This window comes from Manis javanica, chromosome 5 (assembly GCF_040802235.1).
Source record: "Manis javanica isolate MJ-LG chromosome 5, MJ_LKY, whole genome shotgun sequence".
NCBI lineage: Eukaryota > Metazoa > Chordata > Mammalia > Pholidota > Manidae > Manis > Manis javanica.
In genome coordinates, this window is record NC_133160.1 from 38,978,891 (window position 1) to 39,006,876 (window position 27,986).

Genomic DNA, 27,986 nt, shown 5'->3' on the forward strand with positions numbered 1-27,986 from the left:
AAGCAAAATGTTTCATGGGAGAAAGAATTCATTCTGTGATAGTAAGGAATGAAGGGAAGCCAGAAGTGATGGGAAGACCTATAGCCTCACATGGAACAAAATTTGCCATGAAATCCAAAGTTCATGTTTCCACCCCATTTTCTTTTCTTTTTTTTTTTTGGTAATAGTTCCTTGTAAATTGAAAAAAAATTAAATCCTTCTTTGATGCCTCAAGTAATTTTTGTGGCTGTGGCTGTGGCAAACACTATTTTTATGAACCCATTACAAACTTACATTATATACATTATGGTCTGCCTTGCCTGTTATTGTGAGGATAGGGACAGAACCTTGTTACAGCCCGTCTCTGCTTTCCTGCAGCTTACTCTTCGGTTCTCTTAGGAGTAAATCTCTTTGGAGACTCAGCATATGTGTTGTGGGTCAGTGTGTTCTTTCTGTTAAATGACGTGGGGACAGCACAAGGTGGAGGGAGAAGTGGGAAAAACCTTGGAGGAATTTTCAAGTAAAGCTCATTGAGGTAGCTGAACATGGAACAAAGTAAAGATCATATTCATGGCCTGATAACTTGTGAAGATTTATGGAAAAAATGGGACTTCTGGATTTTCTAATCATTTAAAAATAAGATAAAATACAAAGTAAAATGTAAAAAATTAAAAACCATTACTTTTTTAGACAAAAAGTCTCCAATCTGTAACTCCTGGAACCTTACTTGAACAGGACAGCTTGGGAGGGTTTTCCCCATTCTTCATTACTGGAGCCTGGCCCTTCCAAGTGCTAAAGTAACAGCAGGGTAACTTTGATATTAGAATGGGAAGGAACAGATATTCTGTTTTTTTTTGCATAATGAGGTTTAGGAGATACATTAGCAGAGGACTGACCAACATAGTGCAAAAAAGATGTGTGATATTTTTTTATACATTCCAATCTAGAGGCTGTTTCCAGTGAAGGCTGATTTCTCTACTCCCAATCCAAGGATGTGAAAGGTCCCTGTTTGCTCCTATCCAGCAGCAGAACTGACACAGGATGCAGACAACCCATGCTGAAGACTGCATCTCACAGGAAGATTTTAGCTGCAGAGCATGAGGCAGAGAAGACAGGTCTATAGGCATGTGGATTTGGGAAGGGAAAATGAACAGAATGAGCAGGAGCAGAGAGGGACCTGGGTATGTCTCTCACCTGCTGAGTGTCTGTCAGGTGTAAGTCCTAAGACACGGGGTGGAGCCTGCATGTCAGGTGCTCCAGGAGAGAGCCCCAATCATCCTGGGACTCTACACCTCTTAGTGCTTGTCACTTAAGCTCAAAGCACAGAAAGAATAGCATTCTTCAACTGTGTGTGTGTGTACATGTGTGTATGCCTGGCTGAAGAAGAGAGGAAGCCTTCTTTTCCTCCCTCCAATTGCCATCACACACCTGGATGTCTTCAATCTGAAAGATGGGATAAACACAGACAGCCAGGAATGGATCTTACTAATCTGTCTTAATTCTTGTCTTCCTAGATAAGCAGTTTAGCATCTCAGTGAATTAATACAATCCTTGGTAGATTTTTAAACAGTGTATTTGTAGGTTAAATAAGACTGCAAATTTTTTGCTACTTCTCCCATGGAGAGGTGGAATCTAATGCTTGTCCAACAGGATGTGGCAGAATCTATATTCTAGAAGCTCCTGAAGCTAAGTCTTAGGAAGTCTGCAGCTTCTGCCTTGGTCCCTGTGAACACTTTCTTGGGGAGTCCTGAGCTGCTGTGTAAAAAGTCCATGATTCTAACCATCACGTGGAAGAGGTCACGTGTGACGTGTAGGCATGTGACACTCACAGCGGAGCCCAGCCTTCCAGCCATCTGTGCCAAGCTGCCAGAGATGTGAGTGAAACTCTCTCAGACTCTCGTCCACCAGGTGACTAACAGGGAGTGACCTCTGTCAATGCCACGTGGAACAGAAGAACCACACAGACACACTCTGCCCAATGCTGAGATATCATAAAACGATTGTTGTTTTAAACCACTAAAGTTTGGAGGAGTTTGTTAAGCAGCAAGAGATACTTGGGACAGTAATAGGGAGGAAAGAATATATTGTGCAGTCAGATCTGGACTCAAATTCTAGCTTCACTATTTGCTATGTGATCACATTCTTATGTGATCTTTTCTTAAGAAATGTAGCTTCTCCCACCGTTAGTTTCCTCCTGTGTGAAAACAGAGTTGTACTGACCTCTGGCCTCATCATAAAGATGGAGCAAGAAAAACCAGAAAACTGAGCCTAGGGCCCAGCGGGTGTGTGGCCTTCCTATCTCTTCTCATGGCATCATCTTCTCTGCACTTTCTGGGTTCCCAGAGAGTGGGTGCAGCACCACCTGCCCAGTTTCCCACAGGACTTGATTCTCTACTCTCTCTTCCCCAGCCACTCACAGCCACAATAGTTAAAACCCAGTATTAAGACTTTGGGGAAAAGCGTAGAATTCCTAAAGCATGTTCTTCCTAAAATGACCATGGATGCCTGCTCCTAGAAAAAAAATAATTATCTGGCTTTTAAGAAATGTATTGACTTGAATAGTGATGCCAATTTTATAATGAATCAGGGAAGGAAGCACAGAAGAAAAAGGGAGTTAGAAACTTAAGAGTTTAAAAAAAAGTTTCCTTGTAGTCCCCAGACTATCCATTTTTATTTAAAGCTGTCAGAAGCAGGAAAAAAATAGGGGCTCCTTATGCCAGTGGAGGGGTGCACTTGTCATAACCAGAGAACCCAAGCATCTCACCAGCTGGAGGCTCTTTCGCCCTCTCTCAGTTATAGGGAAGCTGCCCAGGAGCCGGCAGGGGGCCTGTCCGTGCACTGTGGGGGGACGTAACTGCAACGGTGGCTACTCCAGGGAACAGGCCCAGAAAAGGATGGCTGAACGATTCCAATACCCTGATGGCTCATGCTTTCAAAGCCTTTGCTCACATTTACTGGGAACAATTAGCTGAAACTGGAAGCTTAGGAGCTCATTCTACCCATGCTCTACATAGCAAGCCACAGTCTTCCTGTATTGCTGCCTGAAGCGATTTTCACAAGCTTTACCTCTTAGGAGCTCATCTTTCATGCAGGCTTTCAGCCAGGACTCTCTTGTTTTGCCTTCCACACTCCCCTGTGTGTTTTTATTCACATCTATGATGTGCTCACACTGCAGACACTTGTGAGAGAGAATCCTCGGCCCCCTGTCCATTAGGCCCTCACCTGAGACTTGGGTGCCTGCTCCTTCCTTGCATGTTTGTAAATCAGGCTTTTACAATTCCTTTAGAACTGGAACTCTCTCATAAGTCAGGGATTTTGTCCAGGAAATTCTAAATGCTCAGACCTCAAACAGGCCTGGATTGGCCAACTCTGGGGCTGATGTTTGTGCAATGTTTATAAAGCATGAAGTTAAGGCTTATTTAAATCTCACAATTCTCCAGGAAGGTAGGAATTAATCCCATTTTATGGAGGAAGAACTGAGGTTTGGAGAAATTATGCACAAAGTCATAGAGCTACTAAGGGACAGAGCTGGACCTCAAATCCAAGTTGCTTCCAAATTCAGTGATTTTCCATTTCATTCTACATTCTGATTATGATCAACATTATTCACTTAACTCTTCCTGTTCCTAGTTGGATTTTCAAGGAGGCAAGAATGATCTTTCCCTGCCAAAACACCCAGCATTTTGGCTGGAGAACTAACTGCACACTGAAACCATACAGATCATCAACTCAGCTGTCCCCAAATTTCACCCACTAAGCTATGACCTTTTAAAGAGTATTAAAAGTTACCATTTATGGAGTTCATTCTAGATGCCAGGCCCTGTGGTGGTCCCTTGACGTATGCTGTCCCATTAATCCTCATGCCAGCTCTCTAAGATCTCTTAGAACTTCCCACTTGGCAGGGCAGGAAACTGAACCTCAGAGAGGTGGACCAGCATGGGGCTCCTGCACTCCCCTTGCCCACCCCTGCCCCCCCACCCCAGCTTTGTCTATCAGGGGAGACAGCACTGAACCTTTGGCTTCTGTCCCAGGAGGTTGGTTCCTTCCCCCTCTGGGTACTCCAAAGGAAACTCCCCAGGTGGAACAGTGTTCCATTCCAGTGAGGGATGGAAGAGAGGGTACCAGCCTGGACAGGCCCAAATGGTGGTGTTCACTACATAACTGCTAAGGGCTCTTTGATAGGCCCCTCAGCAAGGGTCTGAGTCAGTCCCTAACACAGAACACCACAGGAACTCATCAGAGCTACAGGCTACAGTGCCATTCACAGGCAAGATGTGGTCTATTTGTAATTCCCACAAGATGAAGGTCTTTTTGTAATTTTTGTGTTTATCAGATTCTGAGGGATCTATGTCCTTTCCATCCCTGAACTCCCCCTTCCTCCACCACAGTATGTCTGTAGGAGGCAAGAACCCATTTTGTCCTCTCAAAATGGGAGAGGTTTAGACAACGTGAAAATGGGTGCTGTTTACTCCTAACTCAGGACTAGATCACCTGACAAGTTTGTAAGGAAATCTTAGGTGACCCACCTCCAGCAGCCCCCAAATAGTCACCTCAACTAAGCAAGAGGTCTGAAATGGTTTCTCAGAGACAGGTCCCCAGCTTTGTCCATTTTCCATTATAGCCGTGTGTGAGAAATCTGCAGCAGACTCTTACATTTGATGAGGAAATTCTTTATTTAGTGAGGACAACCTGAAGTGAGCTGTTTCCCAGGAGCAGGTTTTCCCATGATCCAGACACTACCCATAGTGATTTCTGAGCAAGAAGGTCAGCACAGCAACAATTAGGCCAATCATAAATAAATCCCAGTGTGGTCCAAGGCTGTTGTCCAATTTTATCCATTTCCATTTCATTGTGAACTGCTGGCAAGAGACATTCTGTCAAAAAAAGGTCCAAGCCTCCCACTCCATTTAGAACCATCATCTCCTTCCATCCCACCACCCAAGAGTTGCTTACTGGACTTAGAGATTCAGGACCTATATGAGACAAGCTTACATTAAAAAACAGGATATCTTGGAGTAAATGCACAGTTTCCAGTTTCATGAGGGCAAAGAACACAGGTACGTGAGCATCTGGACTTGTTTGAGCAGCCATATGGTACAATCTCCTGGCCAAATGGGTGTCCTAGAAATAGAAGAACAACCCGTACTCATTAGGTGTAGATTCTTTAGGGGTAATTAAGTGGAAGCCATTGTTTGAAATATTGATATTTATCTTTGATAGATAGAATGCCCCTCCCCCCTTAATCTTTGGACCTGTGAATATGTTATGTTAACACAGCAGAGGGCTTTGCAAATGTAGTTGAATTTACAGACTTTGAGAGAGGGAGATCATTCTGGATTCTTGGGCAGGCTCTATATAACCACATGAGCCCTTAAACAGAGTGTCCTCAGGGCTGAGGGCAGAAGAGGAAGTCAGAGAGATGTGTCAAAAGTCAGAGATCCTAGGTATGGAAAGGGCTCAACTTATGATCACTGGAGGGGCCACGTGAAAAGAATAAGGAATTTGAACAGCCAACAAGGAAATGGGGCCCTCAGTTCTGTAAGGACAAGAAACTGAATTTGGCCAACTACCTTTCTTTTCCAAAGCAAGGAACCCAATCTTAATTTGAGCCTGTGAGACCCTATACAGAGGACCAGCGAAGCTCACCCAGATTTCTGACCTACAGAAACTGTGAGATAATAAATGTGAATTGTGGTAAGACACTAAAATTGCAGTAATTTGTTAGAGCAGCCACAGAAAACTAACACAGTCTCTTTCCTGGATGCTGCTGGACCATACTTAGGTATAATTCCAGTTAAAGGACAGGAGAACTAACACTACACTAACAGACACTAACAGTACAGCCCCTGAAACAAATAACAATACAGATAGTAATAAGAATTTAAAATTCCTAGTTTTCTTCATGGGTCATATCAAACATGATAGAAGTTACAGAATTTGTTTATTCATTTGTCTGTCTCCAGGTCCTCGAAGACAAGGACTTGGATGAAGTGTTCACCTCTCAACCCCCAGTGTTTAATGAAGTGCAGAGTACATACAGGTCTTTGATAATGAATAAATAAACTATTCTGGTCCTCAGGTGGAATCTGATTACTCAAATGGCATACTAAATTTTGAGGGATTTTTTTCCCCATGAAGTTATGCCATGGCAGATAAAATATATATTTTTTAATTTTTACCTACTCATGGCTTGTTTTTATTTGTTTGCTTTATTTTTACTGTTCTCCTAAAGAGTAACTAAAGGCTAAGTACCATTGCTTGTAAAGATTGAAGTGCCCTGAGCCAGTCCCAGAATTGAACTTTGCTTAGGTGCCTGTGGATTATTTTCAAAAGAAGGCAAAGACAGATTTTTCACAAACTGTGGCCATCCAGTATCCCTTTGTCTTTCCTCTCCATCTCCCAGACTTCCATGACACAGAGCTCAATAGTGACGCCTTCAGGCCCTTTCTAAACCCATTTCTTGGGTGGCATCCTCTTTCAGATGTGTTCTACTTGTCGTTTCTTAAATTTGTCCAAAGTTTTGTGGTCTGGTAAGTTGATTTGTTGGAAAAAGACGAATGTTCTTGCTTAAGATACTTAAAATTCAGGAAACAGTTCTGCACAAATCTTCCTGGCAACGGAGAAAATGGATGTTGTAAAAACTAATTTGTGTCTCTAATTCCAACAAATTCAGTGGGTGTTCACCCAAAAGCACCCTGCAGATTATAATGGCTGTCTCACCCCCACACGTGAAAGGCATATTGACTTGAATAGGATGTTCAGGGAAATGCGGCCTTTGTCAATATCTCAGGCCTTTATTCTTATTTGAGGCAGGCAATAGTTATTAATTTCTTTCTTGAGGCATAAATATCACAATTCAGTCGCTTACTTTATAATAAAAAATAGCACGAAGGCCATTAAAATGTAATGAGCTCTTTCTTTGCCCAGGAGGCCTCACTATTTGCTGCGGGGGTGGGGTGGGGTAGGAACCTCTTTACAATTCCCAGAGAAAGAAATTCCTGAACCCATCTGGCTAATTAGCACAACCCATATAAAAGACATTTTATTAGTAGGCTGTAGAAAAGACTCCTGTTCTTTGATAGTATTTAGTAAAAACTTCAAATCATGCAAATAAAAAATTCCTCTCAATAAATAGCATTTTGGTGGCCAGGGTCCATTAAATAAACCCATTGCAGACCTACTCCACTTACATTTAACTTTTCTCTGGTACATTTGAGTTTATTTTGCCTTAAACGGTGATTTAGCAGATTATATAAACCTATCTACAGATTCTTCTTAAAATGTTTTAACTCAAATGTTAGATGTGCCAAAGTGCTGTCCAATGTTCACATGTTCAAAATAGCTTCTTAAAATTCAAAGATACAGAATTCTCCACCAACAAAATATCTGGTTTATGAAAATTGTTCAATTACATTATGCTGGAGTTTTTCTGCTGGAAACTTTGGGTATTATCAAAAATTTATTATACTAAGAGGTAATTTTTTGAATAATTTATTGTTTTCTTACCATATATATATATATATATACACTCTATGTTAATTAGAAGAAACTGAGAATATAGAACTGAAAAAAGAAAAGCCATTCACCTACAATGTCACTGTACAGAGATAAGTAATGATAACATATTATATACATCCTCAAGAATTCCAGCACTTTTCCATATATTCATATATACAGACTTTCAACTTAGGGATTTTCTATTTTGCATAGTATTTTGTCTTTTGCTTTCTTAACCTAACAATATATTTCAAATAAAATGTCATGTTCTAAGATATTCCTTTAGTCTATAATATTTTTATTTTTAATGGTTGCATAGTGTTTCATAATAATAGCTAATACTTAATAATACGTTTATCACATTCCAGTCACCACTGTCATTTATTTAAGGCTCATGACAATTCTATAGATCAATATATGATCTATAGATGATATTATTAATTCCATTTTAAAGATGAAGAAATTGAGGCAAACACACCCAGAGGTTAAGTCACTTAACCCAATTTCATGTGGCTTGTAAATGGCAGAGCTGAGATTCAAATCCAGATAGTCTGCTTCTAGCCTGTTCACTTAACCACAAGCCATAAAATACATAATAGAATAGTATGCCACCACACAATAGTTTACATAACCTGTCTCCTGTTTTGGAGCATTTTGGTTTTATATAGGGGCCTTTTTATCTGTAATAAATAAAGCTATACACACAAATTGTTTTTTCCCATTTCTGGTTATTGTATTAGGTAATAGACATTAATTTCAAAAAAGGTTATGACCAATTCTAAGAGATGTATATTCTGTCCTGTCATATTTTTGAGAGGGCCATTTTAAATATCTAATTAATGTGTCCTTTCCAGAGAATAATTCTATTCTTGTGTTTAAAGCTTCAGCTCTAACACTCCACAGGGGTCAGACCAGACAAATGAGGAATAAAAATGCTTTATGCCATAATTGCTTTTATTTCTGAGAGGTCTACTTATAATTTATTCAGTGGATGTGGTGTGGTTTTCTCTGTAGGATCTAAAATATGTGTTATCTAGTAGGTCTATATATATATATATTTGAAGCTCATCTCCAAAAGATAATCCCCCCCCCACCTTTTGTCTTAATTTGTGGTAGATTTCCTAGTCATTATCTTAAAATAGACATCCTTCCTTTTACTTAAAAATATTATGTTTCTTCAAAGGAAAAACTGAAGGAACAAAACAGCAGCGGAATTACAGAACCCAAAAATGGACTAACAGGTACCAAAGGGAAAGGAACTGGGGAGGATGGGTGGGCAGGGAGGGATAGGGGGGTGAAGAAGAAGGGGGGTATTAAGATTAGCATGCATGGGGGGAGGGAGAAAGGGGAGGGTGGGCTGCACAACACAGAGAGGACAAGTAGTTACTCTACAACATTTTGCTAAGCTGATGGACAGTAACCGTAATGTGGTTGTTAGAGGGGACCTGATATAGGGGAGAGCATAGTAAACATAGTATTCTTCATGTAAGTGTAGATTAAAAATTTAAAAAAAAAAAAAAAAGAAAGAAAGAAAGAAAAGGGGGATTACTCCCTGACAGGATAAAACTATTGATAAATCAAAGATCAACGCAGGCTTTAAATATCCTTAATGTTGATCACTTAAAGGGTGTCAGATGATCAGCTATGGAGGTACTCTTTTCTGATAATATTCCTTTCTCTTAATTAAAAAAAAAAAAAAAAAAGCAGTTACTGTGTGCTGACCTCCAATGAGTTCTGCACAGTGGTATAGAGGGCATGTCAAAGTGTGGGCAAAGGGTCTGTTTGTTTCTATGCAGAAGATCAAGGCCTAGCTTGGATACCCAGAAAATGAACTAAGATACGATATGAGGAGGAGCTTCCGGCATCAGCACTCTCTGGAGGACTTGTGCCGGGGGATGATCATCAAAAAGCCTCCACAGATATCCGGACGATGCTGCGGTTGTGGCTGCATCCAGCCCACTGTCTCCTGGACTTGCCATAGGAATGAGGAGGGAGATGTCTAGGTTGGCATGTGCATACAGTGAGACAACGAATTTGACCGGATCTGTACTGTTGGAACTCAACCAGGAGTTGGGAGGGGTGCAAGTTGTAGCACCCCAAAATCTCATGACTATAGACTATCTATGGTTAAAAGAACATATGGGATGTGAACAGATCCCAGAAATGGGCTGCTTTAATTTGTCTGATGGTTCAAGTACAATTGGACAATATCCTTCATATCATAGATAAATTTTCACAAATGCCTAGTGTGCCTAAATGGTTTTCTTGGCTTCACTGGAGATGGATGGTAATTATAGATTTGCTTTGTTTATGTCACCGTATTCCTATCATGTTAATATGTGTGTGCAAATTAGTTAGTAGTTTAAAACCTATACATACTTAAGGTACTCAACAAGAAGATATGTCAAAGAAATAATCAATCCTCCCATGTTTCCTTCATATGCTACATCTATAGCTTTTCTTCTTCCTTCCTAACACAGGGCATAAATCTGCAAAGAAGTAAAAAGCTAACCTTTTCAAACAATATGGCTTCTCTCTCACTTACCAACTTTACATGTCCCTGTATGGCCCCGTAAGATGACTGGTTAGCCAGAGACGGGTAAGATTCCTCAAGGGAGGAACAACCTAAGACAGGCACAGTCGCAGGGGCCATCAGGTGAGAATTTGGGGATCAACAGAGGTGAGGCTTAGAACCTCACCCCCCCTGCTTTGAGAGAAATCTTCTGCATCCGTGGATGTCTTGCTGCCCTTGTCTAGCCTGGATTAATACTTAGGCCATAGGCACACACCTGATCATCTGATCATCTACATTTGCCCTCTTACAGCACTAAACTATGTTTTCTACCTTTATCTTGCATCTACCTACCACTTCAGCATTTTATTAAAAATAAAAATAATAATAATAATAGGAGAAATGTGGGATCAACATATAAATCAAGTACAAAAATCAAACGAATATTCTTATTTGACCTGATTGTTTATAGGTCATAATGCGTGATCAAAACCGAAAGTTTCTGTGATGAATGCCCTTGTACTGTTCACCATGTAAGAATTTATTCACTATGTAAGAATTCGTTCACCATGTAAGAACTTGTTCATTATGCTTCAGAAGATTGGAGACTGACGAGAATTAGGCTTGAGATGGATTAATGATTGTACATTGAGCGTTGACCCCCCTATACTGAATTTTATTGTTGTTAACAACCATTTGATCAATAAATATGAGAGATGCCCTCTCAAAAAAAAAAAACACTGGAAGAACTTTAAATGTTAAAAAAAAATATTATGTTTCTTGTATCTTACAAAAACATTTTAGAACAGGACTGGTCACTACTCATTCCTCCACCTGAATTAGTTGTTCCCTCTTGAACATGTTATAGTACTTGACTTGTGAGAGGATTTTCCCATAACATTTCAGGCTTTTACTGTAGCTCTGGACATGCCTCTTCTATAATAGACTGTGAGCCCTTTGAAGACTTTCTCGTTGCCTGTATCCCCAGCACCAAGCACAGTGCTTCCTGACATAAGGCAAGCACTTGATAAATATTTGAGTGAATAAATAAAGGAAGAAAAGCATAGTTACTGTGGTGGTTTAGAAGCAGATATCTTTTAAATCTGGGGGTTCACTGAAAGGTTCATAAAGGAGGTGATACTGGAGCTATTCTTTTAAAAATAATTGGTTTTCAATGGCAAAACTGTCAGAGAAGATAATTCCGGCACATGGGGTGATATGACCAAAGATCAAGAGGGTTTAGTTCAAGGCCTTTGGTGGGGAAGGAAAAGTTGCCTATAAGATATATTGGGAAATAGTGGCATATAAAGCCATTATTATCAAGATGGTTAGTTTAAGGAGAGTTTTGAATCCCAGGGTAAGAAGTCTGGACTTCAATAGGCAATAGAAAGTCTAAGATTCTTTTATTTTTGTGTTTGCTTGCTTGTATTTGTGTGTGTGTGTGTGTGTGTGTGTGTGTGTGTGCGTGTGCATGTTATAGGGAAATAAAAGGGGGGAGCAAAAGTACAGAGTTATACTTTATCAGAAATAATCTGGTAGTGTTTTGTTAGATGAATTATGTATTAACTAAGATAATGCTAGCATCTGAACAAGCTCCCAAATTTCAATTGCTTAACACTCAGCACTTAACATTAGACACTCCAGTGTGAGTGTTCCTGGTTGGTGATGCATTTCCTTCACAGGGTAATTGAAGGGCTCAAGTTCCTTCTCCCACGTGGTTCTGCCATTCCCAGAGTCCCTGTGTTTTCTATAATAAGCCAATGAAAGGGGAAAGAGGCTAAGGAGAAGCTCCATCTACTTCTTAGCTACCTTAGCCCAGGAATGACACTTATCATTTTTACTTTCATGTGAGAACTAAAAGGTGAGAACTGTCACATGGATGCAAGGGGAGCTGGGAAATGTGGCCTCCACTAGGAGACATCCCAGAAGGGAGTCTTCCCTGTGGGTTGGGATCACAAATCTTTGGTGGACAGAGCTTTCTCTGCCACATATTTAAAGGAAGGACACTAGAATGGAAGACCCTTGAGAAGCCTTTACAATAAGCCTATGTGAGTAGAAATTCTGGCCTGACCCAGGATACAGACAGGAGTGGACAGGAAGAATGGACATTCAGGTTAAATTTCTGGAGTATTTCTGAATCCAGTATAAATTGAGAGTTTCAGGACAGCCTGTGAGCCAGAGAGCTTGCATTTCTAAATCAGTTTGGCTCCTCTCCTGATTTCTCCCCAGGTGGTATTCTGTGTTCCCCATCATTGGGCCGTCAGTCCTGGCCCATGCTTTAAGTCAAAGAGGCCACTGAGCTTAATCCAAAGTTGGAAATTCTCAGTGAAGCTATTAGGGTAACTCACCTAAAGATGGATGAGAACAACAATGACCCATATTTTCACACTGGTCTACCAACAGTGGATTTATACCTACTTCCTTCTCCCAGAGGGCTTAATACAGAGCCTACAAAAACTTTTGGAGTCTTAGAGAAATCCTGGTAATGATATTACACTCATCCCTCCTACTGGTTTGCATGAGGATCAACCACTAAAGAGGACTGGGAAGTACTTTCCTGGAGAAGGACTTAATTACTCTGTGACTTAGTGCTGCGAAAGCTTGTTAGCCTAATTGCTTTGATTTCATTAACCATCACTAGAACAAGCCTTCAGCTTTTAATTATCAGCTTATTCATTTTAAGAATCAGAAAAGGTGGTATCTCCTTGTTAATTTGACTATGAGTTAGCAAGATTAATAAACTTGGCTCTTGGGTACTCGGATATTATTTTTCTAATTGCTAACAAAAGAAATTAATAAAGACAAAGAGCAATGGGCTCTCATTAACTAAATCTACAATTCCCATGTCCAGGTCTGAGATTAAGTGCAGACCCTTTTCTTTTTACATGTAGAGACTTTCTGTAGGAAAAAAATAAACCTGTGACTGTGAAAGACTGATCAAAATGCACTACCCATGATATAATAGGAACCATGCCAGGAAAGGACAGAAATGTAGCCAGAGAGAAACTTCAAAGTTTTTTCTAAATGTATGAAATGTATGTCTCAACACCTGCTATTTGACTCTGTGAAGAAAGTGCCTAGGAGAGAGATCAGTGGGGACTCCTAGGAGGGAAGCCAAATCTGCCGACACAGGGGGCCAGCTGGTTGCCAGCAAGCAAAGTGTCCTCTCTTGCACAGATGTCCCCATGTCCTGAGAGGATGCCCTTTCCTGCCCTGCAGGGGCTCAAGGCAAAATGGCATCATTGTGGTGAGGATGAGGCTGGTGATCTTTGAATCAAGGGAAGCAGGGGGTGCGGTGGCAGGAGAGTTAATTGGAATTTAGCTCATAGGGTAGGATCATGTTCACCCTTTACAATGCGCCTCTCAACATCCCTGTTATGTTTTGCATGGGGAATGATAAATAAAAGCTTTAATCTTATTGAAACCTTACTTAGCAAGTCACTCAAGTTCTCTTGTGATCTAAATAACAGTCATTCCATACACTGACTACAAAGCCCTTTCACGAAGGCTTACTCATTTTATCCTCAAAGCATAGAGCAGGGCAGGTATGATTGTTCTGTTTTATAGACATGGCTGACAGTTGGAGAGGAGTGGGGTGTGGCTAAATGGCATCCAAAGAATCATCTAGTTTAACTATTCAATCCACTACCATTCCACCCCCACCCTTGATTTTATAAACACAGGGAGCTGCACCTGCTAGAAAGGAGGGAAACAGCCTGGATCTGGACTTGATGTTCTTTCCACTGCTTAGGGTGCCACAGCTGATGAAAAATAGTCAGCCAAAAGGCAGGCCACAGGGGAGCACAGAGAGGCAGGGATCTCTGCCTCTGGATTGTCAGTTCCCAAATAAATGCTTGGCTTCAGTGTGTACAACTAGCAGCTGTCAGATAGGAAACTCCCCTCCAATAATTCTCAATTACTAGCACTACCAGTAAAAAGAAGAGAGCATAGGAGAACTAATATCCCCCTCATTATTTGGCTTTCAAAATGCATCCAGGAATATAAACACTGAAATGAAATACATGCGTAAGCACTAAGAATGACTCAATGCAGAGCCCATTCTTTCCCCACAAAACATGGGGTCAGACAGACTTGCGTTCAAATTCTGACTCCATCACTGATGAACTCTGCAAAGTTGGCCATGTGACTTAACCTCTCCACACTGGGATTTCCTGATGCATGCCCTGAGGGCTTATCTTGGGCAGTTATCTTGTGGCTTAAATGACACAGTACCCATTACACACCAATGCCTTGCTATTATCATTACTGATGCTAAGATATCTTTCTCCCCTTGTCAGAGCCCAATGCCATCTGCCTTCATTACACTTACTGAGAGATCTACTCAATACCTCCTTGTAGCGTTAGCCATTTTCTTAATAGAGATGCCTCATTTCCTCAAGTCAAGTGTTGTCTTTGAAGGATAGAGATCCATTTTCTTGGGCCTCTCTAGAGTGCTCAGCATGGCCATGTGCATAGTGGGTGTTGTAGAAGACCTGGATTAATCCAACTCGGACCTCATTTCCACTTTGTCCATGTTACTGAGAGTTTGAGAGTCAATGAAAATCTTAATGGAAACTGGCCTGGAGGCAGAAGGGAGTGGGGGGAAGCAGAGCCCACTAGTATTGCTGGGAAAGAAGCATGAACTTTATGAAGCAAATTAGCCTAGACTAGATTTATTCTAGTCACTAGTGTGTGTCCTTGGGCATAAATGGAGAAAATAATTTATACCTCCTGAGTAAGGGTAACATGTGTTGGGTTGGCATGGGGGAATGGTGTAGTGCATGGTTTTTTTTTTCCTTCCTCTTTACTGATGACATCAATGAAATTCAGAGCATTTACAAATTTTCCCACACTGCTATTAGTAATTTGGATTATTAGCAACACACTTACCTTTGTGATCCCTAACCCATACTCGTACATGTATGCCAGGTTGAACATGGCTTGTGCACTCTGATATTTGGAAGCTGCGATGCTGTAATGAGCGGCTGCTGTTTGATAGTCCTTCCTAGTCCCATAGCCATAGTAATGGTAATCTCCAAGTTTTACTCTAGCGAATGCATTGCCTGATGAAAATATTAGAAAGAGAAGAACTGACATGGCTCATGTATAGTTCCTAGTACCTCAACCTAATGATAATATATCTAGAAAAGAAAAAAAGAACACTCAGAATCACAGAATCAGGATGAGATATAATTTTTGTAGTATAAAATATAATACTGAATGCTAGCTGCCTTCTTTGCAGGATTACCCCCATGGGATAGTACACATGCTCTCAAAGAATAAGAATTGTGAATTTTATCTTTAAAATTCATTTTTTGGAGGTAGGTCAGCTCTTGGGGAACTGTATCCCACTCTTCCTGTTCTCAGACTTCACTCCTGAAGCTTTATTCACCTGGTTCAGTTTCTCCCTCCTCCTTAGATCAGTCCCATTTAGTCACTCAAATGCACTTTGGTATCTTCTATGAACAAAAATAAACCCTTTCTTTATCCCGTGGTGTCTCCCCATTCCTCTGTTCCCTTTACACGCAGCCTTTTCGAAAGAGTGTTCTACACTCCTGGTCTCCAGAGCTTCACCTCCCATGTACATTTCCACCCACCCCAGTCTGGTGTCTACCTCTTCCCCGTGAGAAGGCTACTGTCACGGTGCCTGATAACCTCTGTGCAGCCAGATCCATTGGCCATTTCCTTGTGCTCATGTCCCTGGACCTCTAAGCAGTCCTGGAATCACTGGACCTATCTGCCCTAGCACCTTCCTCTCCTGACATCAGTGACTTTGCATTCTCTGGATTTCCCTCCTGCCTTATAGGTCTCTCCTTTTCAAACTCTTGCCTGACTTGTCCTCTACCCAGCTTCTCAATGTCAGAGTATCAAGAGCTTATTATTTGACTCCTTTTTTCCATTTTTCTCTCCTTTCTTTTCTCTCCTTTTGCCTTCTCTCTCCACCACTCCCTTCTATCTCAACTCTTTTTCTAGGTGAACTCATCTAGTTCCATGGCCATCTATGTTTACTATTCCTGAATTTATATCTGTAAACTTACCTCTCCCCTAGCCCCAGGTGCTTATGATTGCCTTCCTGACTTCTCTACTTGCATCTCAAAATATTCAGTAGAGATTCTTAACACCCTGCTACGCCGTCCTTCAAACAAAATCATCCATTTTTCCCCTATCTCAGTGCTAGTGCTATTGTTCAGTCCAGAAATCTAAGGTAATCATTCCTAGTTATTTTTCCCTCCCTTCCATCATTGAATCCATTGGGGCAAGTCCTTTGGGTTCTACTTCTAAAACATACCTGTTTCTCATCATCTCCTCCACTATCTAGTCCAAGCCTGGAATACTGCCACAATAGCCTCCAAGCTGTCCTTTTATCTCCACTTTCCAACATATTTTTCATGCAGCAGCAAGGATGGTCTTTTTAAAGTGTAAAGTCAAATCATGTTATTCCCCTGTGTAATCCCCAAAGGGCCTCACTTTGCACTTGGAATAATATCCAGACTCCTCATCTGACCTACAAGTCATGCCTTATCTGCCTTCTGCCTCCCTGGCTAACCTCACTGCACGTCACTTTCTCCATATGCTCTAGACTTCTTAATCTTCTTAATATTCATTCAACACATGAAGCTCGTTCTTGCCTCAGAGTCTCTGCATTAAGATTCTTCAAGTCCTCTGCCTGGCATGTTTGGAGTTCCTTTGACTCTTCATGTGGCTGGCTTCTCATCATTCAGGTCTCATTGCACATATCCCTTCCTGGAGGCCTAAAGCATCCTGTCCACCTCCTGCCCTCATGAGGACGAGAACTTTGAAGTTCTTAATCACTGATAGAGTCCCAGAAACTAGAGTGGTACTTGACAAATATTTATGGAATTAATGGACACAGTAGGGGACTTCTTAGAAAATCCTTTTCTTAGATTTTAAGTGATTTAGAATCTTTTAAACAAACATGGATCTATTCAGCAGAAGAAAAAACTCATGTGACTTTTTAAAATATGAGACTTCCTGCTTTTGAAGGCCATTTAGGGTCTCTCTGGGGTCCGTGTTGCCACTCATTAGCATAGTATTGACTGAAAAGATGAGGAATGCTCACCTAGGACATCCATCTCAGCTGTGGCCAACCCTTCTCGCTAAGTCCAGGCTTACTTGGAAAAGTAAAAAGTACCCCTGTGGTACGGTCTGAGGTGCATCATTAAGGGTTATAGGGCTCCTTCCAAAATTTCCTGCCCACTTGACCTAGTGCAATGCCTAATAAGCTCCTTTGGATTGATTCCTTTAAATAGAGAAGTTCTTTTAAATCTTCTAGAATCCTCTATCAAAATGTAATACCATGACCCATCTTCAGCTCTCTCTGAGTAAAGGTAATGTCATAAAATTCTTAAGCTGCCAAAGACATTAGTTATCAGAGTTTGCTTCCCAGTTGCTTCAAAATTTATAGGTAGCCGAGGCAAGTCCTTAATGCAAATGTCGCCCAGAAGAGGGGCCTGGAAGGGCAAGAGGCCCCAGGAGCCCTAAAGAGAAATCCACCCCATCTCCAGTTTTGCCCTCCTTTGACCCCAAGATTCCTCTGGGCCATAACCACTGAAGGACAGGATTTCTGTGCATTTTCCAGCTTTACAAGCAGCAAGCAGGACCCCTGAAGTCTTGAGAAGGGAAGGAAACAAGCAGGTTCTCCAGAGGATCCGGCTGCACCCTAACTAGTGGGCTGACTGGGGGCACGTTGTGATCCTGAAAGGCTCCCAGGGGGCACCAGACAGTGGGCAGGTTTTCCCCTTTGATTTCTCAGTCACATGGTGGTGACTGGGTCCTGGCACTTCTGCCCTGTCCTCATGTGCAGCCACCGTGAGGAAGCTCCACCAGTGGCAGGTCAGACACTTTTATTATTAGGTTTCCCAGCCTCAGGTGAGCCACTCAACAGCCACATCTTCGGGGACACTCATGCCTAACCTTGCTTGTGAAACATTATTTTTAGCAGCCTGACTTTTCTCATATGGGAGAACTCTGTTTAATATTAATGTCCCCTTCTTTTTAATATCTCTTTGCTTTGGTGCAATTTTCCACATCATTTCCTGCTTGGAATGAGCCTGTATTTATTGCAGTTGGGCTGACTTGCCATAGCGGGTGTTGTTCCCCCCACTCTGAGCAAGGTCTTTATTGCATTTTAGAAACATAGCCTTTTCTTTCTTGGGGGATTTCTCACTGACATTGCGTGGATGGCTTGCCACTGCATCACTGGCTCAGCTGGATACGAGCAGGCACTACTGTGACTTTTTCCTCTGCTCTGCATCAGCATCGGTTAAGAATTATTATTTTTTATCCCATTTACTTCTTACAGAAATGAGATCAGTTGGCCTTAGCATGAGATTATTTTAAGAAACTTAGTTAGAATGAAATTGCTCTTTTACTGCAAGAGAGTTCTTCACATGTCCAAAGACTGATAGTGACAGCTGTGCAGCATCTCTCTGCTGTTAATAACATACTTTTAGGGAAGGAATGGAATGAGACATAGTGATGCAAATGCCACCTGCCAATGCTTTCCCACCAAAGCCCCTACCTTCCTCATCACATGTGATCCCTTCAGGTAGAGCATGGGAGTGCCAGGAATGCGGAGAGCATCTTGCCATTTAACTCTGGGTTGTATTTGGTTTTGTTTTCTGATGTTAACATGCTCATAGTTACCATAAAGACCTGAAGTTTGTGGTAATCATCAATGAGATATTTTAAAAGAGAAATGAACAGAGTCTTAGGTTCCTAAGTAATTTTGCCTACAAAAGCATTGAGACATAGGTCACATCTCTGATAAGTTCAGAAAAATTTCAGCAAATGAGTGACTGAAGTCAGACCAAGAACAATGGCTTCTTGAGTAAAATTGTTATGTTTCAAACAACTGTTTTGGTGCTATGGAGACAGAGCCATAGAAAAATTCCTATGGTTTTCTAAACCAGGGAACTTGAGAATAACAGAAAAGAAATTACTGGCAATGACCTCTAACCAAAGACTGACGCTAACATCAGTACAGTTTGGAATGCCACCTGCTAGATAGCCTACACCTTTCTGTCTGTGTGTCTTAACAGTCAGCTAGAGCAAGTCAGATGAATAATAGCAGACGGGGCTGGGTATGCACTCATTTTTATCCAGGTTCGATACCTTGAATGGCAGCTCGATTCCATAGGAGAAGTGCCATTGGATACATCCTCTCTTTTACAAGAATTTTGGCCTTTTCTAAAAAAAACAGACATTCTGTGAAAAAGGCTTAAAAGATCCTGTAGTAAAGGCATGTATACATATGTATGATCAGAAATTGCTGAGAATTGTAACTTATCTTACTAGATTCCAAAATGAATGCTGAATTGCTTTGAGCTACTTCATACCCCATTTCTGCCAGTAGTGCATACTGAACAAGAGAAGAATCTATATCACCATCTTTATACGCAAAGTATGCAGTCAGGAATTTCTCGGCCCAGTGGCCTAGTTCACAGACACCTTTATAAAGCTGTATATGGGAGGAGAAATCAAGCAGATTAGTTAGCCAGAATACTTCATTCTAGGTGAATGATAAAATGAAGTCAGTTTTTAGCTCTTACTGGCTGGTCAGGCAAGGGTTTTAGGTCTAAGCATGGCTTTTGCAAATTATTTAGGTTGAAGATATAGTAGCTTTCATAGGCTCAAAGATTACAAGTGTGTGTTTTTTTGTCTTGAGCTGAAACTTCCTGAGGCTCATTTTAAATATGCATAATAAACTTTCCTAAGTTGGAGGCTATTTGGCAGGACAAGAATGCATTGACTTCTGTTTTTTAAAAAAGGGCTTTTCTGGGCACTGCTGCTCAGCAAGGTCACGTTATAAGGCCACACTACTGATGTGGCAAGTAGAGAATGAAGGGAAGACAGTGCCTGAGGGGGTAGGTGGCATAACCACCAGGGAGGTGTGCAGAGCTCTATGGGGAAAAACGTCAACTTAGCTGAATAGCCCTTATGTAACCAAAAGAGGTTAGCCATACATAATTCATTAAGAAGTTGGCAAAGGAGCAAATCTAAAGATAGATTATTAGCTGGCAGCTTTTCAAATGAGTTTCAAAGGGGCCAGATTGCAACATGGAGGTATCTGTATTGGTGCAGTGGAAGTGTTTAATAAATCGATGAAGGGTACTAAGGTTCTAAAAGCATTCTTTCTGAAAAGCATATCACTGGCTCAGGCTGAAAAAATTCACTTTGTCAGTTTTTATCTGAATCATCAAAAACCTAAGGATCCTGCTTTCTGGGAAGAAGTGGGCTATATTTTCTAGGCTAAATCTAGCCTTTCATTTACCAAGTCGTAACTCCTAATCCTGCTAGAAATGCCAATTTGCCCGGGCAATTTGATTGAAGGCTGAAATAGAGCCCCTTAACTGAATTCTGAGGTTAGCCCTGAACTTGATGAGAAACCAGATCTGAGAGAGGAGGGATTGTTTTTCTTCCCCTGTTTTCCCAGTCTGAGTTTCATCACTGCCGTTCCTCCCTGGTGAATGTCAGTGTTCACACTGTCAACTGGAAGAAAAGAGGTAATATCTACAAAACCAAAGGCACCAACAACTTAAGGACAGTATCGCCTCTCTGTGTGACAAATGAAAAGTGCTTTTAAAACATCCGATTATTTACCTCCACAGCAGTTCTGCATGATCTTAATACTCCTGTTCCTGTGGCATACATCTTGGCCAGATAATAAATGGCAAGGGGCTGCCCACTCTGAGATGCCAAGTAAAAATAGTTGAAGGCAAGTTTATAATCCTTCCATACTCCAGAGCCATCTGAAAATCAAAGTTATTTTGAGACACCCCTTATTCATTTCAGTTTTTACATTATAATCTATGAATGTAATGGTCATAGTGATGCTTAGTGTTTTAAATAGGATAGAAGAGCCAGCCAAAAGTCAAGCTGCTCTAGATCCACTATTTGTGGGGAAGAAAGTCAAGTTGGGTAGTAAGTAAGAATATGGAAATTTTTGATGTTGTTGACCCATTCAGAAAACTGAAGGGGAAGGACTGTTTAGTCCCATGAAAATATCTCCTCAATATAGTACAACTGAAGTTAATGAAAGGAGACCATGTGATGGTCTTTGAGGACCAGAAGCCCCACTATGATGTGTCTGCCCATCCTTGTCACATTTCCTCACCAAGAGATCAGTAGCTCCTTCCTATGCAATGTTTGGAGCAGGCAAATCCCAGCTCCAAAAGGCCCAGCTCAGATTTAACTCATGCTTCTAGTAAGGAGAATCATTTGGAGCTAGGGTGCAAAATCATCTTACTCCCAGCAGCTGGGATCCTTGTCCTGGCTCTTCCATTACTCCCTTTGTGAGTTGGGCACCTCTAGGCACTTCATTTGCTAAAGGAGGGACTGTCACTACTTGTCCTTCAATTGCCTTCCAGCTCTAACATTTCAGAGCCTTTAGAAGCAGTGCCATGTAGATAGTGGCTAAGGGCAAAGGCTCTGGAGGCAGATCACTTGGGTTTGAATCCCAGCTCCACTAACTGTGTAATCTTGGGCAAGATGTTTGACGTCCATGTGGCTCAATTACCTCTTCTGTAAACTATGGGGTACCCCCTAGATGTGTGGAGAGGACTAAATAAGTAAATACCTATATAGACTAATAAACACTAGCCAATACTATTACTCTTATTCTAGGTGCTTGAGGAATCTGATAGTTCCTAGGCCTGGGACTTGGAATGAACTGGAACAAGGCCACTTTAGGCAACCCTCCAAGACAACAGAGCATGGGCTTTCCCCCTGGGCTACTGTGGAAAATGACAGCTGACTTCTGGGCAAGATCTGACTTCCTGGTGGTGCAGTCCACTGAGACCCCAGCTCCACCTCTGACAGGAGGGACGTAGCAGAGATACTCAGGTATGTCCAGATCTCCTGGTACTTGTCTTGGCCACTCCCTCTATCAGTCCCCACAGAGATCAGTACAAACCTTCATGGCTTTCTGAGAACTCCTATGCCAATCACTCTACTCTACCTTCCCTCTCAGAAGACAACTTTGTACCGCCTGGCTGACCGAGGAAACCTTACATTGTCTTTTCTCACTTGCCTCTCTTCGTCTTCCTCAGATTTATGTCTGCACCAGCCTTTCCTCCCTCTCTCCAGTCTTGGAGGGTGAGAAATCCCTCCCCTTTATCAAGGCTAGTGAGGCCCCCACCTATTTGGGCCCAATCAGATCACAGTGCCACCCAGCTTTTTATAGATCCTCTTCCTCACTTACCTTCTCTCTCCCATGACACATAACCACCTTCACTGGCTGGCTCTCTCTTTTTTTTTTTTTTAGCCAAAAATTGTACTCAGGCCTCTCACTGTCTTAAAAACAACTCCCTCTTGGTTCTTAGCCCCCTCATGCTATCATTCCATCTCTCTCCTTTCATTTAAAGGCACAGTACTTCCAAAAATATTTTTATCCATCTACTTTCTCACCTTCCATTATACCCAACCAGTCTAATGACCTCACAAGCATCCTCCATACTGACAAGTCCCATGGATGTTCGGCTCTTTTTTTTTTTAAGTGAAAACCAGTCTCCTCATTGCATTTCATAGGAGTGCTTATTCATTCATTCTTTCCTGAAAGTTCTTAGCTTCCTTAAGATCACTTTTCTCCCTCTATTCTTTTGACCAAGACTTTTCGGTCTTCTTGTGACCACTCTTTCTCTGCCCATCTTTTCAAGACAGCACCAAGGTCCAGATTTCTGACCATGGCCCACTTCTCCTTCCTCTCACACTTTCTCCTTTTCCTTTGTAGTTTCAGCTGCTCTTAGAACTAACACCTGTATGTTGATGCCTCCTAGATCTTTTTCCCCAAGTTTGACCTTTCTTGTGTCAGACCTGTTTCTGGGGATGTGCACTGGATATCACAAGGCACCTCAAACTTAACTTTTTCAGAGATGAATTTCCTCACTATGTCTCCTTGCTTCCTGCCCCAACTGGTGTCCTTTCCTTCAGAATTCTTCAAATTCCTCCTCAAATTCTATCTAAACTGCACACCCCAATGCTTTGAATTATGATAAAAAAAGAGCAGGTTTAACAATACATTTGGCATTCTAAGCAAAGTAGCCATATTTGTCACACTTACAGTAGTACATGAAGCCTAACTGAAACTGTGCATTGGGCCATCCTTTCTGTGCAGCTTTCTGAAAGTATTTAAGTGCTTCAGCATAATTCTGCAAGATAATTACACTTTGTTACTCAAAGGCTTATGTGTAACTCCATGGTAACAAGTACCTTCCAGTTTTTGAAAAAGAGCATAGATAGTTCCTTATGTGATTGAGGCTAATTAATATAGTATCAGAAGTATAGGTGTTTTATTTCATTATTATATTAGATTATATTAAGAAATAATTATGTCATATTCACTGTAGATTATGTCTCTTCCTACACTGACAGTAGGTCTTGTTAGATATTGGGGGAAGATGACTCAAAAGACAGAGGTCACACTTAGAAGATAAATTTCTCTATCAAAAAACATCCTCAGGGTTAGATCATTTCTAAGGTTACTTAGAATCTATGATTTTAAAACATAATTAGTTGCTATTTTTGTCACAAACTTGTTCTATGTCTCATTGGCAAATATTTCACTGGATTATTTTATTCTCTATAGATATGATAGTGTGGCAAACCAGGTAAGAGACTGATTCCTTGAACTCAGTGATCATGAATTTTACCTTATAAATTTTTAGAAATATGTTGAAAAGACAATGAAGTCATTTAACTTACCACAGGAACTCCTTTCCCATAAAAGTGAAGAAGACCGAGTCCATGGAGACCAATTGCATTACCCTGGAATAATTTCAAAAATCCAAGTAAACTCCCAGAATTCATGATAAGGAAGATTACTGCAAAATCATTCCAAATATTTGAAATGCACTCAATAGGAGATCAATCAAGGCAGGTTAATCAGGGAGTAAGCAAGTTATTCTGCACCTCTCTAGCTCCTCCTTTCACACCTTCAAAAACTCCTCTGACTAGAAAGAGAGGAGGGAAAGTAAAGTAAAATCTTTCTTCCATTCCTTCATTCAGCATTTATTTAGTGCTTGCTTGCTGTGTGACACCATAATAGGCATTGGACAGAGGTAAGAGGTAAAAGTTCAAAGATGAATAAACCACGATCCCTGGCTTAGACAGTTCACAGGCTAGTGGGCTCTTACCTACCAGGTTGGACCTCTTAAGGTAATCATGTCAAATTAAGTCCTATAGTAGGAACAGATTGAGAGTGTTGTGGGCACTTAGAAGATGGTCACTGAGCTGCCTGGATGAGGGTAGGGACTGAGTGAATTGAGTTGAGGTAGTGATATTTGAGCCAGGTCTTGAAGAATGAGTAGGAGTTTTCCAGAAAGGAGAAGTCTATCCAGACACTTGTTTCCTGCTTTGGTGCAAGAAGGTTGGCATAAATGGAAAAATAATATTTTAGAGATTGAATTTCAATCTAGCCATTACAGATGGTAAAGCATTATTGGTATATATTTCTTTATTCAAATTTGACTGTTTATAAAATCACTGATGTTTTCCACTTGGTGCTAAATTAATTACCATTTCTCTTTCTGATTAGTATTTTGAACAGTATAAGGAAAAGAGTATCTAGCAAATTTAACATTCAGCACATGTTCAAATATATTGATATTTACCATATTAATCCTGGATGAAGAGTGAACCTTGAAAGTGACTTCCTCAACCTAGAAACACTTTTTCTTTTTATCACCCATCAAGCATTTCTCCCTTTAGTGACTGAGCAAGGAGCTACATTTGGCCACTTGGCTTTCATTGAGCTGATCTGTAGGTTTGTTTTATAGGTTTATAGTATTGCCCCAGGAACTTGTTTTGATAGAAAACTCTGAATTTCTTCTTGCCGTCTAAATGTAGTTATTGTGGACACATCAGAGTACCCCTCAGTGGTTAAAAATAAAACAGCACATAACTAGAGAAGGCATAGTTCAAAAACTATTTCAAGACTCCAGAGTTTGAGCCTATGCATACCAAAGGGCCAGCTGTTGTAAGCATTCTCAAGGACAGTCCATCTGTATTTAAAACAGCGGGGATATGTCTGCTCTCTTCTTCCTTCTTTTCCCCTGACTACACCTCTCTGTGGTCCTAAGAGCCTTGGGACAGTCTGGTCTGGGACAGTAAGGCCTGGTGTGATGGATGTGGTAAAGTCTAGTGAGTCTGTCTTCTTCTAACTATCCTCATTTAGGTGTTGAGGAAAACTGAAGGGAAGGAAGAAGGGAGAAAAGAAGGAGAGAGGTTAGAGTGGTGGGAACAGATTACTTTCCTTCTCTAAGAGAGTGCCTGGGAGCCTGGGGCGAGGGAGGCTCAAGAGATGACTTGCCAACTGTTTAAGGCCCAGAGGACCTGTTTAGAACTTTCAGGTCAGGAGTGGCCAGCTCAGATACCTCCAGAGCCATACAGGTGATGTAAAAAGTCCATCCTTCCAGGTGCTGGAGGGGTGCTGGAGGCTGAGACAAAGCAGAGAGTCTGAGCCATGTTTAAAGGCAGCGGCAGATCTGCAGCTCTCTGCTCCACACAGTTATTTTTGCACAGAAAAGAAGCCTCAGGGGGTCAGCTCTTCCCATGTTCCAAGAAAAGATGGATGTCCAGATTTGGATATGAAATTTCCTAATGTGTAGAACACTTCCTGGGCCAAACAAAACATATGTGTAGGCAATGCCCCCACATACAATTTCCACGTTAGGGCTCAATGCTCTTGCTTAGGTTAACTGACATGGACTTAGGGAGCAGATGGTCATTTGTTTGGCAAATATTTGATGAATCCCACCTATGTAGTAAGACTATCATCTTCTTCTAGTTGAGGAGATGTGACCTTCAGACAGCAGGAGAGAAGGCACAAGGTAAAGAAATAAAGTTCCAGAAGTATGGAGAGTGAATGCAGGGCAAGTTCAGAAGAAGGAAAAAATGGTGGGAGCCAAGGGGTGAGGAGTGGCTTAGTGGGAGGAGAGCAGTGGACTTCCCTCTAGGGGGTGGGCAGGACTCAGAGTAGGGGGTTCTGTGAAGGGAGGGGCAATGACAGAAGTGTGGAGTGGGGATGTGCCTGATGTGTTCAGAAGTGTGAAAGAAAAAAAGGAGAATACTGTCTGACATCACCTAGAACTGTTCACATTTCTCAGTAAATAAGACGAAAGAGATCAACAAGTTATAATTTTGCATCCACTGATATGACTTAAAAACAAGTACAAAAAGCAATGGTTTTTCAAAAAAAATTAGTGAAATGATAATATGGGTGTGCAAAGAGTGGAAGACAAAATCTCTTCACTTTGGCCATGACCTCAAGTGAGAAATCTAATAAATTGTTCAGGTGGTGATAAAGGAATATACGTCCACCTGATGTTATTCAGAATAACTACCTTAAATGTAATTTCAGATTTTCTCTGTAAGGGAAGCTACTCAGGTTTAGAACACAAGTAGCTGAGATAACTGCTGGTTACACTGAACATTTTGGGGGTTCGGTTAATTTACCCACTCAACTTCCTGGCATCATTTCCTGGGGCTGACAAATCAGTGTTCTTTGCCAGATTACCAGAGATCTTCCTCTGTTCTATTACCCCACCTCTTTTTCAGTCTGCTCTCCCTTGTCATCCTAATCTAATGGTACTCCAGATAACTGTTTTACTGAGTAACAATTTCATACAAATTACAAGGCAGAAGAGCAGAGTAGCAGCCTTCTCAGTAATTTACACCACAATAGCAGCAGCTCTGAGGTGCTAGTGATTTATAAATAGGCTCCTAAAGCATGTGTGGGCTTTTAAAAACTGAGAACAGTTGAAAGTACTCCCCAACTTGAGCACATCTTACTGCCAGTGTTGCAGCAGGGCATTGTAAGACAACAAAATGCCTCCTGCTGTACAGAGAGAGAAAGTTTATCAAGGCCATTCACCCACATTAGGCTGATGGGTGTTTCAACAACATTCTTTATATACTAAAAGTATTCGAAATAGTCTATGAAGTTTTAGCTGACTGATAGCAGCCTCACAGGGCCTAGGAACGAAGGCAAAAACCTCACCAGCAAGAGCCACATTATATACAATTTCTACCTTCCTTCACTGAGCCAATCCATTCTATCTTAAGTTCACTCCACCTACCTGGCCTCAGACTGCAAAACATAACAGATTGCACTATGTCCCAGGCACTGCTTTATGTACTTTACAATATGAGGCACATAAATATTAATTCATTAAATTCTGACAACAGTAGGAGGCAAATTCTTTTATATTCCCATATTACATGTGGGGAAACAGAAGCACAGAGAGGTTAAGTAACTTGCCCATGGTTACACAGCTAGTAAGTTGCAGGGCTAGGGTTCAAACCAGCAATTCTGTCTCCAGAGCCATGCTTTCACCAGTCTTGTTCTGACCACCTCACTGGCAATCTTCTGCCTAGGCCAGAGGGATTTCTGACCTTTGGGTAAGATTGAACTGGAGAAAACTGGGCATTTCTTGTTTATCTTTGTTATGAACTAACTGCAGCTATTGACTGAGTTTTCCTTCCTCTGTCCTCATCTCTGATTTCTTGTTTCCTGAGCTACATAACCTGTTACATGGCGGGGAGGAAAGCTGAGCTCCAACCTGGCCTCTTGCTAGGGCAACACAAGTCACTGCCCTTTCCCGTGTACCAGGAAGACAAGATGTGTCTCTCCCCATTTTAACTCCATTTTATTGTCAACGATGTTCTCCTCCAGGACACAAAACTCATGGGTCAAGTAGCTGGGTATGGGGCTTTGGAATCAACTTTACGGCATCAGACCACATGTTTTAATGTGTTTACAGGAAAACGCCGAGTACATACCTTACTGGTTGCCATGGAAAAATATTTGAAGGCAGTAGCATTATTTTGTGGTGTTGCAGCATTCCCTTCTAAATACATCTACAAAAAAATAAATAAATAAAATGAAATTTTAAAAAATTTGGAAAGGATGTAAAAAACTAGAGAATTTGAGGATGATGAAAATGTTTTAGAACTAGATAGAGGAGATGGTTGCACTACA

At 41.2% G+C, this 27,986-nt stretch overlaps 1 protein-coding gene across 1 annotated transcript in view; it reads right to left on the reverse strand.

Moving 5' to 3' along the window:
• Positions 1–4,175: 4,175 nt before the first annotated feature.
• The window catches only part of SEL1L2 (SEL1L2 adaptor subunit of SYVN1 ubiquitin ligase), a 127,847-nt gene continuing 104,036 nt past the window's right edge, over positions 4,176–27,986 (reverse strand). The window contains 9 exon segments of the mRNA XM_073236947.1: positions 4,176–4,835; positions 4,972–5,100; positions 14,879–15,051; positions 19,124–19,198; positions 19,304–19,469; positions 20,612–20,760; positions 23,070–23,157; positions 23,711–23,773; positions 27,788–27,865. Of these exon segments, the coding sequence (XP_073093048.1) occupies positions 4,716–4,835; positions 4,972–5,100; positions 14,879–15,051; positions 19,124–19,198; positions 19,304–19,469; positions 20,612–20,760; positions 23,070–23,157; positions 23,711–23,773; positions 27,788–27,865 (1,041 nt within the window). The 3' untranslated portion in view covers positions 4,176–4,715.